At 38.0% G+C, this 17,073-nt stretch overlaps 1 protein-coding gene across 1 annotated transcript; it reads left to right on the forward strand.

The window, feature by feature from the left end:
* The first annotated feature begins 10,549 nt into the window (after window positions 1-10,549).
* Window positions 10,550-15,401, forward strand: nipal3 (NIPA like domain containing 3). The gene is made up of 11 exons (XM_086275297.1): window positions 10,550-10,788; window positions 11,385-11,453; window positions 11,749-11,920; window positions 12,072-12,131; window positions 12,274-12,419; window positions 12,945-13,041; window positions 13,197-13,332; window positions 13,469-13,557; window positions 13,740-13,803; window positions 14,077-14,171; window positions 14,302-15,401. The coding sequence occupies exons 1-11, from the start codon at window positions 10,753-10,755 to the stop codon at window positions 14,487-14,489; spliced, it is 1,152 nt and encodes a 383-aa protein (XP_086131423.1). The 5' UTR covers window positions 10,550-10,752; the 3' UTR covers window positions 14,490-15,401.
* The last annotated feature ends 1,672 nt before the right edge of the window (window positions 15,402-17,073 follow it).

The raw sequence follows: 17,073 nt of genomic DNA on the forward strand, positions 1-17,073 counted from the left end.
ACAACGCATCCACTTAACACACTGTTTGCTGCTACAGCTACACATGTTTCTTTTCCAACTATTTATTTATAAGTGACTTATGTATGTATGTATGTATGTATATATATGTATATATTGTACTATTCTTAGTTAGCGTATTGTCTGTCTTGTCTTAATGTTGGTTTAAAATGGAGCACTGTAACAAAAAATAATTTCCCCCAGGGATCAATAAAGTATTCTGATTCTGATTCTGATTCAATTGCAACTACTTTGCCTTACCTACATGGACTTTTGTTGCAGTTCAACACTGTACTTTGTTTTAGTTCTCCAAAAGTGGAATGTTCACCAGTGAAATAGAAACTGTAGTACTTTAGTATGCAGTTTTGTGGGAATCTAAATCTACCCCTTGATTCTATAGCTTGTAGAAACACCTTTTGCAGCAATAATTTGAAGTAATCATTTTCTGTATGACTTTATCCACTTTATTAATGGAGGAATTTTGGCTCACTCTTCTTTACAACACTGCTTCAGGTTAGGTCCTTCAGGTAAGGTTTGCAGGCTTTCACATATGCACAGCTCTCCTGTCACAGCATGTCAGTAAGGTCGAGGTCTGAACTCTGACTGGATCATTGCAACACCTTGATTTTTTTCAACAGGTTTAACTGTTGGACAAATGGCCCACAGGTACCCAGGTCCTGTAACTGCAAAATCAACCCAAAGCATCACAGCTCCACATATGTGCTTGACAATTAGTACGAGTATTTTGTTTTCTTACACACAATTGCGTGTAAGGAGACAAAAGAGCAACTGTCCCTCAGATTGATTGTGTGAATACAGGATGTGATCAGGTGGTGTTGAATAGAATTTAAAATTAAAGCTGGACAGTGGTCTATAAAGATATGGGACATGTGGAAAAATGATATTTGTTAGATTTATCTTGCACAATTTTTGCAGGTAAGTGCATATTAAAGTTACATGTTCCTTGGAAACAACAGGCATGTGTGGGGGTTTGATCAATTATCACTCTTAAATAAACCAGGAGACACATCCTTACCTTTCCCTGTCGATAAACATCTGTCTTTCTCTCTGCACCTTCCCATCACCTCCTCCTCCTTCTTTTCCTCATCCACCCATCATCCTCTGTCCCAGTGCTTCTATGGATGAGTGGTGATATTCCCGTGGGATAGTGGAGGAGGAGAGCTTTCCAGGGCCTGTTGCTTCATCCCAAATAATGCACGGAACATGTTCAGACCACCTTGCCTTGGGTTCACTAATGAAGCGCTCACACAGAAACTCATTTTTTTGCTGCCATTTCATCCTTGTACACACATTCCCTGTATTTACAGTGTGAACATTATTTATTACACTTACTCTACTTCACTTTGACTTTTTTGATGTCCTCCAGTCTCTTGTGCAATCTGTTAATATTAATAAGTTACTGCCTAAACTAAATATTTGCACAAAAATGTAAAAAGTGATCTCTTTACTTTTTTTTACATGTTTATATCCTATTTTAGAAACCAAGAACAAGTATATTTTATACTATTTAGATAATATTTAGATTTACTGTTACTTTGCATTAGTTTTCTTTTATTAGTTGGAGGATCATTATTTTGACATGTTCACCTGTGATACTTCCCTGTAATCTATTTCTCTCTGTCTCCCTCCCTTTTCCTTTCTTCGCCTCGCGCCCAGTTTCAGTCTACAAGTCCTGGCTTGTCGGAGAATTGGAGGAACCGTGCACTCCTTTTTTTCTCAATAATCCGGAACAATCACAGAGTGCAATGCTCAAGAGACGAAGGAGGGTGCGCCTCATTGCAGACAGGGAACAAGGAAGATTGACGTGCTGGTGCACGGTCCCTGTGACCTCTAGGCTTGGTCTGTAGCCAAAGTCTGCTACCATAGTTATAAATTATTTGTTTTTTGTCATTTTACCCCACTGCAAACCCATTTAGATCAGTTTTGTTTTTAATTTTTACTTAATTTTTTCCGTTTTGTACGTTTTGTAAGCTCTTACTTTTTAAAAACTGAATCTTTCAAAAACTTCCACGCTTTATATGCTCAATATTTACTTTATTTAGGTCACCATGTTGAGCTAATTAAATAACATTAATAATGAGTTCGGGTATTTATTTTGCTTGTAATAAGTGATATAAAACCATCATTTCCAACATCCAGAGTGGGCAGAATTCAATGTTTACAAAACATGGATGTATCCACCGTGTTGTCCCACACCATGTTGAAGCCTCAAAGTTAACATTTAGCTTTTGCATTCAAAGATCCATAGATGGGTTCAACATATACACACAGTAATATCATACCGATTAACAAAGAATCACAATAGCCAGCAAAATTGGAGCACAAGAGAGCCTCTTGGAGAGGTTGTCCCACACAGGAGCCCATATAGTGTGTCTTTTCATTCCATTAAAAATGCTCTAAAAAGCACCCAAATGACAAAAATGCTTTAGAGGTTTCATTTCAGTGACTGGGATTAGTTGCGATGTTGTCACTGCACCTGGATTAACGCAGCTGTCAATCAAAGCTGCCACACCTCAAACTTTAAGCCTTAGCAACATGCAAATAAATGAGTTCTAAAATCAAATTAAACTTGTCTGTAGAGACCAAAATCATTTTTTTCAGGCAGAATGGCAATTACATTTTTGAAGCAGGGGACTCTAACATGAGAGTCTATCTGGATTGGACCCAGCCTCAAGTGGTCATTGGAGGAACTGCTTGGTGGGTAGTGGGTCATTTTCTCATGGACCTCAACAGACTCACTAGGCTGGGCGAATTAGTGTGATTAGTGTGATGTGCTGATGGAATTGAAAAGTTATGTCGTTGAGCTACTAATCGTGCAATGATTGATATACAAAAACAGAGCCCATTCAGTTTAATAATGACCAACCAGAACAGAGGAAATTAGTGGTTTCAAACAGAGCAGAATAGATGAGGATGTATGGCGGAGATTAAATTTCTACTAAAAATATTACATTGTGATTATTTTTTTTATCTGATTTGTGTTTCCGTCTGGAAATTGTGTTTCCAGAGAAAAGTGAGAAGCGGCTGAACAAGAATCAGCACTTTTTTGATAGATTTTCCCTTAAACTTGTTGTTGCAAACAAAGGAATCACTCTCTGCTGCCAAAAAAATAACTTCAGCCCTGACCTCACTTTTATGTCTGAAAAACAGGTTACACTCATTTGTACACATCAATTTGCAACAATGCAGCCAGCCAGCAGTAATTTGAAAATGGATTTCTGTGAGTATTACTGAACCGTGTAAAGGGTAAAATCTGACTTCTTGTAATGTGTTAAGTTGCCAAAGAAGAAAATGAGAGTTATGATTAGCATTTGTGCCAACAACAAAATGAGTGAATGACGGGTGAAACGCTCAAAACTGAGATCTGTCAGATCCGTTTGGGGTGTAGGCATCAAAAGCGTGCAGCATCATCTTCTGACTGGGATAGCAAGGACTGAAATGTTTTGATTAGATCATACTTGGATTTGAATTTGCCATGGCAAAAAAACTAACATTTTCTAAATAACTTAAAGCAGGTAAAAAGAAAAACGGTAAAATATGTAAAGGAGACGGTTGTACAGGGAAGCATGAATAATTGAAGATCCTCAGAGATCAGGTATCAACTTCAGAAACTGTAAATGGACATGTGTATATTGTTGTTTTAATTAAATTAAGCTTGAGTCCATCTCAGCACAGTCTTTTTGAATCATATCTGGGAGATATGCACCTGCTATTGTGCGACTTAGGTCTTTCCTTAAAGGAGAGTCACCTGCCAGTGCAAAGGGGGGGTAGAGAAAGAAGAGGACGCAGTCATGCCTTTAAGGATAAAACCAGCCTGTCACCTGTTTTAAAAGAAACACAAATTACAGCATGAGTGTTAATGGAAGCCTGGAGAAGACACGAGGAGGAGTATGTTTGCGTGTGCCCGTGCATGTGCCTCCACCCCGTGTATGCGGGGGGTGGTGGAGGTAGGGGTGAATGGAAGGAAGGAAGGAGTCGTCACCTCCTGCAACAAGTTTAACCAGAATCCAAAGCTAACAAGATGCGGTGATTACAGGGTGCTGAAAATATGAAGGAACAACCAAAGACAACAGAGGAAAAAAAGAAAATTAAACAAGGCTTTTGTTCGCTCCGCTCTCCTGTCTATGCTCAGATTTCAGAGAGACAAGATCTCTCTCTCTGTCTCTCTTGCTTTCCATTCTTTCTCTCAGCTTCACACAAAGACAAAAAGCTTGTTTTTTGTGTGGTTTTTTATTTATTTATTGCAGCTGGCTGTCTCACCAACCACCAGGGCAGCATGTGCAGGGTCATGCTGTCTATACACACAGATACATACACACACACACACTTATATGTAAACTCCTCCACACTGTATGGTTTCATTCCAAGCCTGAGAAGAACGTTGCATACATTTGTACAACATGCACACCTCAGGACACTTGTGCAAACCTCCGCATTACACAATGAGCCACTGGACCATACCAGTGGGAAGCTGTAAAGTAAATAATATATTGCAGCACAAGCAAACCAAAGAGAGAATAAGGAAAGTCTTCATCTCATCCATAGTCACCCCTACACACAATATCTTACTGCTCCGATCTGAGACGTGTAACATACACAGTGCGTCGGGGTCAAGAGTTTAGAGAAAGTGTTATCTTACTCTTCTCATAACTGCAGGTGAGAATAGAAAGAACAAGGCTGAAGACCATGTTGAATGTGGGTTCTCACAACACTGTGTAGGTTATTATGACAAAAGATGGTTGGGTCAATTGCATGCCGATTCACAGAATTACCCGGGGTATATGATGCAATAACTTTATAGCCAAAATACTGTAAAGTGTGAGATCAGATGTAGAGGAACAGTGCAGGAGTGTTGCAGTTTTTTATGTAACAAGTACACAAAGCTGCGAAGGCGTTATCAGAGGCAACGCAATACTGCACGGTCATAATCCATCATGAAGCATTAAGTAGTTTAACTGTTGAGGGATTGTTTAGAGTTAAGCCTTTGCATCTGAGATGTGAGTCATGACTTTGTTCCATGACACAAACGTGCTTGTGATATCTAATTCTCTGCAATCAACACTCACATAAGTCACTAAGTAAAATATTTCTGTGAGCTCGTAAAACTCAAACGCCAGTTTTACTCGTTTAGCTAAAAAAATCCGAAGAAAGCTTAAGATTCAAAAAACAAAAACCAAGCTCAAAAACAAGAGAGGGGACTGAAATGACAGCAGTAGAATTACAGAAAGCCATTATTAGCGATATCATGCACAAAATTGCATTAAAAACAAATGGACTGACTGCAGGGTGCATGTATTTTGTACAATAAAAAATAAAACAAAATAGTTTGACTCTAAAGTGACATGCAATTATGTGACATCCTCGTAGATATGAGGCCCCCATGACCACAGACTATAGAGCCATTTAATCTAGACTCCTGCTGAGCCTACTAATACTTTTCTGCTGCTTGCTGAACATCTTTAATGGAGTCCAGGAGGAAATGTCACATTCATCCTTTGTAACCTCTCGTTTGTGTCTACGCAAAAGAAATCCCTAATTACAGCTATTATGTCACACGGTAATTTTCCTCTCACACACTCAGTGTTAGTCAGGTATGACACCCACATAAAACGATGTTCTTACTGAACACAGCATGCATAGTGCCGCTAGAATGTAAGATTAACTCTGTTTTTTATGCTTTGTCTTAATTAGGGTCTCTTCCTGTATAAATGGGCCTGCACATGTGAAAGAGTTTAAGGTAATTGGGTTGGCTGAAGGGGATAATCACTGTGAATTGTAACAAAGCTTGAAACGGATAAGTGCTTCTGTTATAGGCAGAAACAGGATTGGAAGCTTTGAAATGGCGCGCTGGTTGTCAGAAATTGTGCTTGACATAAAAACGTGAGCAATAAAAAGTGCAATTTTAGGGTGCGATTTCTAAATAGTACCTACCGTCTGTTTCCCAGCATTCAGCCCTGACGAAACGGCCTGAATTAAAAACCTATTGTGATTACTGGATATTTCTATCTCCTCATCCTCCTCATCCTGAGTTGATATCCGTGTTTTTATTCTTTTTAAAACCCGCTTCTGAGAATATCTTTTGTCACACAGCTTACTTGATCCGGTTTAGACGATGGCTCAAGATGCGCACAATGTTATCGAAACCAGAGTCTTGGATGGATGCCCAAAAGACTTGACTTGTTAACGCAACCAGCATTACACCCGGGGTCACAAGTTGTACTTGATTACACTCAAATATTAAATGCAGCATTCTTTGTAAAGTTGTCACTGTCACTTTGGGTTCATTGCTACAGGTGTTCTCCACAAGCCCAGACTTGCAGAGGATTTAGGAAAAGCCTGCTCTTCTACCACCACTTCATAACGTGTTAACATTCCTTAACAACTTGGAGTATCACCTTATGGAGAAGTGATTCCAGTAACTAGGGTGCCATACAACAATGAATGCATCCCGTTCATTCCCTTTTCCTATCTAACGTACGCACATTCTTCACCCATTACACAAGGATGCTGGTCTGGTTGGTTTAAAACAGGCCCAGCAGTTATTAAATGCACTCTGCCACACTAACGTTCATGCATTCCTTCAGAGATGGTGGACAGCACCCACGCATCACATGGAGCCGGCAGAATAGAAAGAAATTTATGAGACTGTTTGGAAAAGTAAACACATGGACATAATAAGATATGTTTTAGGGTATTGAGAATAATGCTAAAGTATTTTGGAAAGTTTGAAATGTAAATTATAGGATGCATTACCAGGAAAAGCTCCACAGCCCTTGTATGCTATGCTAAAGGTTGTTTTTGTTGTTTTAAAAAACATGCAGGAACTGTAACTTGGCAGTAAAGGTGCAACAACGTCTAAAAATATCACAGAAACTTCTCTGGAACACAAATCGAAAAAAGAAAATAAGTAATGATAAATCCCGTTGTCTAGTTTCAACACCAAAACAAGCAAATGTAAAAAGTAGTTATGCCTAATAACTCCTGATAAAGAAATTAAACAATGTGTCCAAGAACAGAACATTCTGAGAATTTGTTTTTTTATATATTTAAAACCACAGAAGGAAAATAATAGGAATAAAGTGCCTATTTTTTTTGGTTTTCTTACTTATCTTTAGCAGTTATCCTACGCTGGGATTAAACGAACGTAGGCAAAACAGTTATTGAAGGACTTTATTTTTAAAAAAGAGAGAGAATGAATATTTTCTTCATTATTTTACGGAAAAAAACAACCCACAAACATTTGCTGCTGCTAAAACATAAAGATCTGCTGCCTTTCTTTAACACATATATTTTCAAATAAATAAATAGCAAAATGCGTTTGGATTGATGGTCACAAATTTATGTTTTGATTCTTTGCTTTTTACTTTCTCCCTTTTCATTAAAAATGAGCTAATTAATTAAATAATCAAGAGCAAATGAAATCAGTATAATTCAGTATAATTAAAAGAATAGTTTTCTCCAGCTGTGGATGCTTTAAAAATGCTGATTTGCTGATTCAGTGATTTATCCACAACAGCCTGTTAATCCGTTTATTTGCCTACCTTCAAAGCTATCAGAGGTGTCATTGAACAGGTCTGCCCACTAACCACGCATGACCACTAGTCTTAGGAGAGGTACACACCTTTGCCTACAAAGACCTCTGACCGAGCTGGGTCTCAAGATGGAAAAAACAGATTATAAGTCATTTTAATTTTTTGTTTGAAGAGCATTAACATTTTTTTCATTAAAACTAATAAGTAACTAATGGAAACTGGTAAGTTTAATTATCTGATATATTTATGGCGATGTTTGTATTCTATTTATTTAAAAAAGAAACATATAATGTTTTTAATGTTTTTAAGTGTGTTCAAATGCAATAAGGCACTGCACTGAATTACATTAAATGCGACACAAAACAATCTTTACTTTTCCTGACAATATGCAAAAAAATTACAATGAAATGATTTAAAAATGACAAGGGATCAGTGAATCTTTATGTGTCACATGTGCACATTTACTTTGACTCAGTTTCTGACTTTTCATCAAAATTATTTTTTCTACTGTTTTTTTTACACTCTTTACAACTGTATCATTTATTGTTAATTTCCAACTTTTTTGCATATCTATTTTATTCATTAAAAATTCAGATTGCAGTTAAATCACATGAGCTTTTCAATTAACTTAACTGCGAAGTAAACCTAAACAAACAAGATGCTAAGCAGCACGGTGGTTAGCACTGTTGCTACACAGCAAAAAGGTCTTGAGTTCAATTCCACTATCTTTCTGTGTAGAGTTTGCATGTTCTCCCCGGATACTCCAGCTTCCTCCCACCATCCAAAGACATGCAATCAGTGGGGATAGGTTAATTGATTAATCTAAATTGCCCATAAATGTGAATGTGAGTGCCAATGGTTGTCTGTGTCTCTTTGTGTTAGCCCTGCAACAGACTGGTGACCTGTCCACGGTGTACTCTGCCTCTTTCCCTATGACAGCTGGGATAGGCTCCAGCACCCCTGAAAAGGATAAGTGGAAGCGAATGGATGGATGGATACACTAATCTTAAAAAAAAACCTAATTCCCCACAAAATTTAGTCTCTCAGTGCTCCTATTAGTAAACATGATTATGCTAATTAATAATGGTTACTTTGCTTTAATGCCTTCCTTTGCTTTTTTTATATATATAAATATTTGCTTTACATTTTGAAGCAGCCTCATAATTCATTCTTTTCATGAGGCAACACTGTGGAAAATTTCACCTGCATACCTGCGTGCACCTGTTTACAGCCTAAGGATGAAGCACCTGCTGACAGCGACTGAGCTGTAATCACTGTTGAAGTAATAAATAGCTGCAGTCCATAACACCATGTCTCTTTCCCGTAAGTCAGTCTTTAATGAGCTGTTGTCATTAATCTGCGGCACGCACTAAAAGCAAAGAAAACCCTCTTTTGTGTGTGTGTGTGTGTGTGTGTGTGTGTGTGTGTGTGTGTGTGTGTGTGTGTGTGTGTGTGTTTGTCTGTGGTTTAAAGAAAAAAAATATTTGTACGTTGCATTAACAATCCACTACAAGTATATGCACAAAGAGCCCTGCAATTGTGCAACTGTTGTCCGTAGACTTCATCATAAGGTTTTGGACGTTCTTGGCAATTGAAAGTGGAAAATATCAGCAAATAGGCATGGAAAAATGATTATGACATGTTCACGCAGTACGCCTGTCAGTGACTGTTAGAAGACTGTCAGAAACTCATGTTTATTCTCTCTTTCATGCATTCTAGTATTTACACTGTGAGGTTGCTGTAAGCGAACCGTGACAAAAAATGCCAAACAAACCTCAAAGAACTGTAAAGCTCCCATAGATGTGGCGTTTCTCTCCCTCTACTGGTTAGCAAATAAAATGAAAGGAGTGTTACTAACAAATTTAAACGTTATTAATTAATTTGGAGCGTAAGGCAAGATTCTGAAATTATCATTTGAAGATTAATGAAGGTATAAATATAAAATTATATCTTTTTTGTGTTGAGTTTGTAATTTTGGCAGGCTGCTTTAGTTTAGGATAGTTCTTACTTATTAAAAAGCTAACTCATGGGAAAAGATGCATAGAAAACATTCACAAAATGTCTGGAGTTACCACAGTTGGGTTTTTTTTTCTTTTTGGGCAATGTTGCATGGAATGGAAATAATGATTCACTGGTTTCTTAAATGATACGAATCTCATTTTGAAATATATATATATAAATATATAAGAAAACTCTCCTGATTGTTGAAACAGTATCTCACACCCTTGACCTACCTTTGTTTTTTTTTGTTTTTTCAATGCTACTTTTATAGAAAGTACAAAAGTAATTGACGTACTGTACTGTCACTCCTTCCCTGTTGCAATGACAAAGAGAAAACAGAAAACATACCACTGACGTTAGTCATGATTGTAAGATTGTAATAATGATGGCTTTTTTGGCAGGTTGTTTTTCATTAAAAAATTATTGCAAAGATGAAAGTGTTCCCTCCTGGTCTCACTGTACTTAATATATACAATTGATAATAGATGTGTGACATTGCTCTAAATAAAACAATTTAAGAATTTACAGTTTTTTACAGACGCTAGGACACATTTCCCAATACTTAGGTCACTTTTGTTGTAGTCATTGAATGCATTTTGTGCCAAAATAATGATAACTGGTCCTCAGTTTAGCCCACATAGACTTCTGTTGTGCTCACTGTGTGAGGAGTTTTGCAAACGTGACCTAAGTATTGAGAAATGTGTCCTAGCGTCTGTAAAAAACTGTAATGGTACTTGAGCCTCGTTTCTCTGCTGTAAAAGTTGTTGGCTAAATCTCAAGTCAATAGCACACCCTAGTGTTCGCATTCGGTACTGCTAACTAAGTGCTGAACTACAGTAACTAATAAGAGAAGCCAAAAAAAGGCAGCAAGAATAACAAAAAAAGGTTAAAAGTCACTGCGTACAATAAGAATCAGACACGCCTTAAACCGGCTACATCCTCCTCTAGTTTGTTAATAAAAGCTGCGAGCGTGCGCGGTCACGTGGTTTAAACCGACTGGCTTCCGTCACTAAACAGGTGAATTCAATCCGGAAGTGAGATGCTCCTCGTCTCAAAGATGGTGTCTTTCTGAGTGTAGAGCTAAAAAAGAAAAATGGACACGCACAAAAATGAGCGATAGATACTTTACGTCAAATCAGAAGCAACCGGACAAGGTGAAATATCTGGTACTTTTCCGAGAACGCGTGTGTATCTAACAGAAATGGACTACAACGGAGCCGAAATAGGGTCCTACACGGTGAGACGCTTAGTTTAAAAACAGTACTTTAATGTATAATCGACTATTAATACTGTATGTTTACCTCTTTGCTCTAGTAGCGGGTGTCTAAACCCATACAAAAGCGCTGTTTTCAAGGTTTTAAAAATTACGGTTGTAACAAAAGTTGAGCTACAAAGTCTGTTTCCTGTTATTGTTTTGTAATAGTGGTGGCAGGGCGTAATCGGGATCCCCCTTATGGCCATTCCTGTTCGTCTTATTTCTTTGTTGTAGTGTTACGAGTGGCTTTTAGCACGAGTATTGTTCATCTGGTCTAGGTTAAAGTCCAACTTCTACGTCTTGGCCTTCTGCTTTGTATTTTTTATCTAGATTCATTCAAAGTCTCGTTTTATCTGACTAGACGGACACGTTGTGCATTTGTTATAGACAAAACTGCCAACGCATCCGCTTTAATCACTCTGCGTTATATATTTGAATGTTCACAAAGAGTTGTGCCATGAAAAAGCGAACTTCTCTTTCTTTTTGCCTTGGGGTTTAAAAAGATAGATTTAAACTGTGTTTATTTAACTTTGATCGAATATGTGAATTTTAATAAATGTTTTCCTCTTTCTTTTTAGGACAACCTCATCGGGACTTTACTTGCAATTTTTGGAAATGTGCTTGTCAGCATTTCTTTAACCGTTCAGGTACATGGCTCCTTGAAAAAACTTTCACGTCTTTAAATTGATACACAATGTTGTCTGTGCATGCCCTTTGTGAGTCATGTCCTCTAGCTTCTAGGTGAGGCTAGGTCATTACAGGATTTAAAAATTATGTGGAATAAATGATATATGCTGTCATGACATCCCTTATTTAAATGTTCTCTTTTATAGTTTGATTTAGGCCTTGTTTATGTTTGCTTTGCACCGTGTACTGCTGTGTAAATTTTCTGCTTACGCTGTCACAGCTGTGTTTTACCTGCATGTTTTCTTTTGTTTGCAGAAATACAGCCATGTGAAGTTAGCAGGAACAAAGGAGCATCGTGCCTTCTATCGCACTAAAACCTGGTGGTCGGGTTTTATATTCACCTGTCTCGGGGAGCTAGCAAACTTTGTCTCTTATGCGTTTGCCCCTCTTGCTATTGTAGCCCCTCTCAATGCCGTGTCAGTCCTGAGTAAGTATTTATTCCACTTTCAGATATATGTATTGCATTTTACAGATACATATTCCAACCTTAATCAATATGTTATTTATAAAAATAGAACAAATTAAAAGGAGAGCTTGAATTAAAAGTTCAGATTGTTCCCTTTGAAATTGCTTTCCAGCTAGCTCAATTTTGGGCTTCATTTTCCTGCGTGAGAGACTGAAACCAAAGGACTTTGCAAGTAAGTTCAGAATATCCATGTGAACTGAAATTGTGACATTGTATGCTAATTTCTTGCTGCTCTACTGACTGAAATTATACATCCAAAGAGTTTGTCCTGTACAGAGTAAATAAGATCCGGTTTTCACTTGGTGATATTTCAGAGCAGTACGGCCTCGTCTTCCTGGGCTACATCCTTGTTATTGGAGGGGCATACCTCCTTGTATCATTTGGACCGAACTCTCATGAAAAACTTATAGCAGCTAACATTGTGAAGCACCTTGTTGGATGGCCTGTTCTCCTGTATCTGGTGAGATATCTCTCTTAGATAGACAGTTCTCAAATGGTTCCTGTCTGTAGATGTGGTGTTCTTAGTTTAACATATAGAGCGTGACATATGAAGCAGTGACACTTTTAAATAGCCTAGTATATGTCATGTCTGTTGTATGTTGTGCTAAAACAAATCTCTTAAAGGGAGCTCAACCATACAGATGACCACAGTGTTGTGATTAATGTTGAGGCTGTAGTTTGGAAAACTGGTAAGAATAAATGAGCCAACAAGCTCCATCAAATTGGCACCTAATGCAAGGCTGTTTTACCTTCTGTTCCTTTTTAATTCGGTCGTCCCTTTACACAATCATTATAATCCACAACCTTGCACTAAATGCAGAAAAATGACCAGCTCTTTTTATCCTTGTTGGTATTCTGCATACACATTTGTCTCTGTCTGTAAGATTAATTGTCCTATTATTGGACTTTCCTGTGTTTCATATATTGTTTTTTCTCTATATGGCATTAATTTGGTGTTTATTCTTGTTTGTATCCTAACTGACAGCTCCTGGAGATTATCACATTCTGCCTGCTTTTATACTTCTACAAACGGCGCAAAGCTAACTACCTCGTTATTATTCTGCTACTGGTGGCACTGCTGGGTGAGTGTCCTGCATTGAAGCAATCAATTTCCGACCAAGCTGCTATCATGTTTGTTAGGATACATTGTCACATTTCAGATTTTTAAATGGAACCAAAGCTGTCGCTCCTTGTCGCCTTTATTTGCTTACCTACTTTGTGTACTTTTGGCACACAGGCTCAGTTACAGTCTTGACAGTGAAGGCTGTGTCAGGCATGTTGGTTCTCACCATCGAAGGCACCATGCAGCTTAACTACCCGATCTTCAGCGTCATGTTTGTGTGCATGGTGGCGTCAGCGATCTTCCAAGCAGGGTGAACTTGCATCACTTGATTGCTTTTTTTTTTTTTTTTTTTTTTTTCGTTTGTTTGTTTTAAATTGGTTTTAATTGGACCCAGTAGATAAGCATAATTAATACACCACTGTTTTTGTTTGTTACCGTCGTCCTAGATTTCTCTCCCAAGCTTGTAAGCTGCACGACTCCTCTCTCGTTGCGAGTGTCAACTACATCCTCTCCACCTTCTTTGCCGTGTTGGCTGGTGAGTCATGTCCTTCTTTGTTGCTGGTTTGTCCATTGTTTTCAATCGGATTAACTTGTGTGCGCAACTCTAATAGTTGTCTAATAGATCATCTGCAGCCCATACCTGCTTTATTTCTGCTACACGCCTTTTAGAGTAACAATGCCAAAGTCATTAAAGATTTGCTGTTTTCTGGTTTTCAGGAGCTGTGTTTTACTTGGAGTTTAGCAATGAAGACGTTCTTCACATCTGCATGTTTTTGTTGGGGTGAGTAATCATTCATCATAAGCAGAATGTTTTTTAAATTAGACTTCTGACTGCTTTGGTTTCAGTCACTCACTGTTGTGCATGCTGTTAGGCCACCTGTCCTAATATTGCCATTTTTTTTGTTTGTGTGTTTGTTTGTTTTTATACTAATAAACACAATAAAAACATGCTTGGCAGAAATGTGTTATACAGTATCTCTTTGAAATACCAAGCAGTAAAACTTTGTATTAAAAAAATTAATAAATGTAAATGCTTGTTTTGTGCTTTGTACAGATCTGCAGTTTGTTTCCTTGGAGTGTTCCTTATAACCAAAACCAAGAAAAAGGCAAGGATATTTGAGCCGTGCGTCACCTTGAATATGAGCAATGGTTTGTATAAATTTTAACATAAACATCATAAATTGTGTCTTCTGAGATTTCAAGCTACGCAGGCTTGCATTGGCATTTTAGCTCTGCTGAAGTTGTGTTAAGAACCTTTGCCTGTCCGTTCCATTATCAGGTGTCCCGACGATCCACGACAAAGGCCCAGTCATTCAGCCAGACTACAGTGGTTCCTTCTCCTATGGGACTCTTGTCAACAACAATGGAGTGGCTCCTGCTCCTCTCCCAGTCCACCTGGAAACGCCACCGCTCGGACCTAGAACCAGTGATGCATCACAAGGCCATCCTGCCATAAAGAGAGATTAAACATGAGTGCATCTCCTGATTCCCAAGTCCTCCATTCAACAATTAATAACATTCAAGTAGCTACAAAAGGCCAGCTCTGGCTTGACGCTCCTGTGCACATACTTGGAAAGCTTTCGTTTTTTAAAAGCTGTCCGCTGTATTCATTACAGGAATGAACAGAAGAAACCCAAAGACTGTTTGATGGGTTTGCAAACTTCACTTGAGAAAAAGAGACAGTGTTGCGCCTTGAAGCTGCCTACCTTATACTTGATGTCATCTCGGATACCTCCAGTGAGCACTCCACAAATAGTTAGCAATTTGTTCCCATTCACTTATCAATGGGGCCATACAATGATCTGTTCTTCCATGGAGGACTCAAACCATGGCTGTTTATAATATAGCTTCTCAGACTTGTCAAATTATATTTTGGCTTTAAATGTTTCCCTCCAACTGTCTTCCATGCACAGTTTTCTGCCTTCTCTTAATCCTGGGAGTGCACTGCACTGTTTCATTTCTTAATGTGACCAAACACTGGGTTGCAGTTGTCTTAATTTATTATTATGTATTTATTAATCGTATCTTAAAAGTTTTGAACGTGCCTTGAAATCTGGTTCTGAACTGGATCATTTATTGTATAGATGGTAGCTACAAATTCTGTAGAACATCTGTTGATAAAAGGTGAGGGGAGTCTGTCAGGGACTGTCTTAATCAGAAGTACAGTTGCAGTAATTTCATATTGGGGGATCTTAAAAATTTGCATCTTAAGATTAATAAGTAAAATGGGTGTAATAACAGAATATATAAAAAATGAAGCTGTCCAGCTACAACGGTGCACATTGTCAATTGAACTTGTAACTTTTGGTTGTCCCTTTTCAACACATGGGAGTTTTTGAGAACACCCAAATCTAGAAATAAAAAACGTAGTTAGTGTTACTCTTTTCTGCAGTGTCTTTCAAATGCAATTTTATCATTAGATGAAGTGATTGTTGCCTAAGTGGCACTTTAAGACACTTGCCATCTGCACATGGGTCACTGCATCTCATCAGTGTTATTAGAACAGCTACCCGAGGGCTCGTTGCTTTAACACTGTTCAGTATGTGGTTATTGTGGTGATAATTAATCTTCTAATGAAACTGGGATACTGTTGAAAAACGGCACTGGTAATGTAAATGTCAGATTTTTGTCATTGTAAAATATACAGTGGTGTGTAATCTTGTCTCATAAAGTTAACGTAATGCAGCTTTTGTTTGGTCAGAGTTGTGCTTTATGGGATTTCTGATACATTTTTAGCTCTTTGTCGGCTAAATTGCAACTCTTCACATTAGTGGTTTTAAAATGACATTGATGCAACTCTTCAACATTAGCACCCTACTGTAATAGCAGGCCCCTATTCCAAGAAGTCAGATTGTGAAATTTCTTCCTTCCTAGATATTCAGCAATCAACTCTAAGTGGTATTAACACACGATGGAAGTGTTTAGGAATGACAGCACATAGTCACAGTGTCTAGAATTCAGTTTGACTCATTAATGGAAGAGTTCCAAACGTCTTTTGGTATTAACATCAACACAAAAACTGTGCCAGGAGTTTCAGAGCATGGGTTTCCATAGAAGAGCAGTTGCGGGCAAACCTTACATCATCAAGTGTCATATTGAGTTGTGCGAAACAAGCCACTACTGGACTGGAGCAGTAGAAACAAGGTCTATTGTTCTGTAGAGTCACAAATCATGCTTCTCGGTCTGGCAGTGTGATGGATGAGTTTGGGTTTGGAATGAGGATCTTACCTAGCTGCCAGATGTAAAGTTTGGTGGAGGATCAATTGTACTACAGGGTTGTTTTTGTGGGGTTGGCTTGGTTCCAATATTTCAGCTTACCAAAACATTTTGGACAGGCATATTGTCCCAGCTTTGTCAGAAAAGTTTGGAGGAGGCCGATTTCTGTTCCAGCATTTAAGTTTAGTGCAGAAGAACTTGAGTGGTTCACATAAAGCCCTGGTCTAAACCTGATCAAAAATCTTAAACTAAAACAAAGATTATGAGCAAGGAACTCACATCTAACATCAGTTACTGACTTCACAAATGCTCTTCTGAATAAATGGGCAAAAAAATCACGCAAAGGGGGAACCAACTCCATTTTAAAGCCGGTTTATATATAATGGGGATGACTTTGTACATATAATGCAGAGGCGCCAGAATCAGCCCACCAAAGACTTTGGAAAATGTGAAGGAAGGGATACATTTTTGTTTTTTAACTGCATTTTCATGAGTTTCACGGCTTTTGTAGCTGCCCATCGCCACTCATACTACACCAAAGTAAAAGTAAAAGATAAACAATTACATGACAGAAAGAAATTTAAGATTTTTGCTGTAGGTTGACCATGAAAATAACCATAAAAAATAGGACAAGCAAGCATTTTCCGTTTTATAATTGCAGGGCAGTTTAACAGAACCTTTATTTATTTATTCTAATTTAAAGTCAAAGCATCATTTCTACATCATGAAGAAAACCTGAGATGTATTGCAGAAAATTGCATTTCTTTTTCTTATAGTAAAATATTTCAGGGATTTAAGCTCAAAATTGACTGCACATGTTCCACAATGTAAAATT

This window comes from Aulonocara sp. 'chitande type north' Nkhata Bay, linkage group LG19 (genome assembly GCF_057382095.1).
Source record: "Aulonocara sp. 'chitande type north' Nkhata Bay isolate Kocher_YH1m ecotype deep benthic linkage group LG19, A_spYH_male_GT1.1, whole genome shotgun sequence".
NCBI lineage: Eukaryota > Metazoa > Chordata > Actinopteri > Cichliformes > Cichlidae > Aulonocara > Aulonocara sp. 'chitande type north' Nkhata Bay.

Coding starts and splice junctions, on each gene's coding strand:
- nipal3 (XM_086275297.1), top strand. CDS start 10,753: ATGGACTACAACGGAGCCGAAATAGGGTCCTACACG. Junction 10,789..11,384: donor CCGAAATAGGGTCCTACACG/GTGAGACGCTTA, acceptor CTTTCTTTTTAG/GACAACCTCATCGGGACTTT. Junction 12,132..12,273: donor GAAACCAAAGGACTTTGCAA/GTAAGTTCAGAA, acceptor GTGATATTTCAG/AGCAGTACGGCCTCGTCTTC.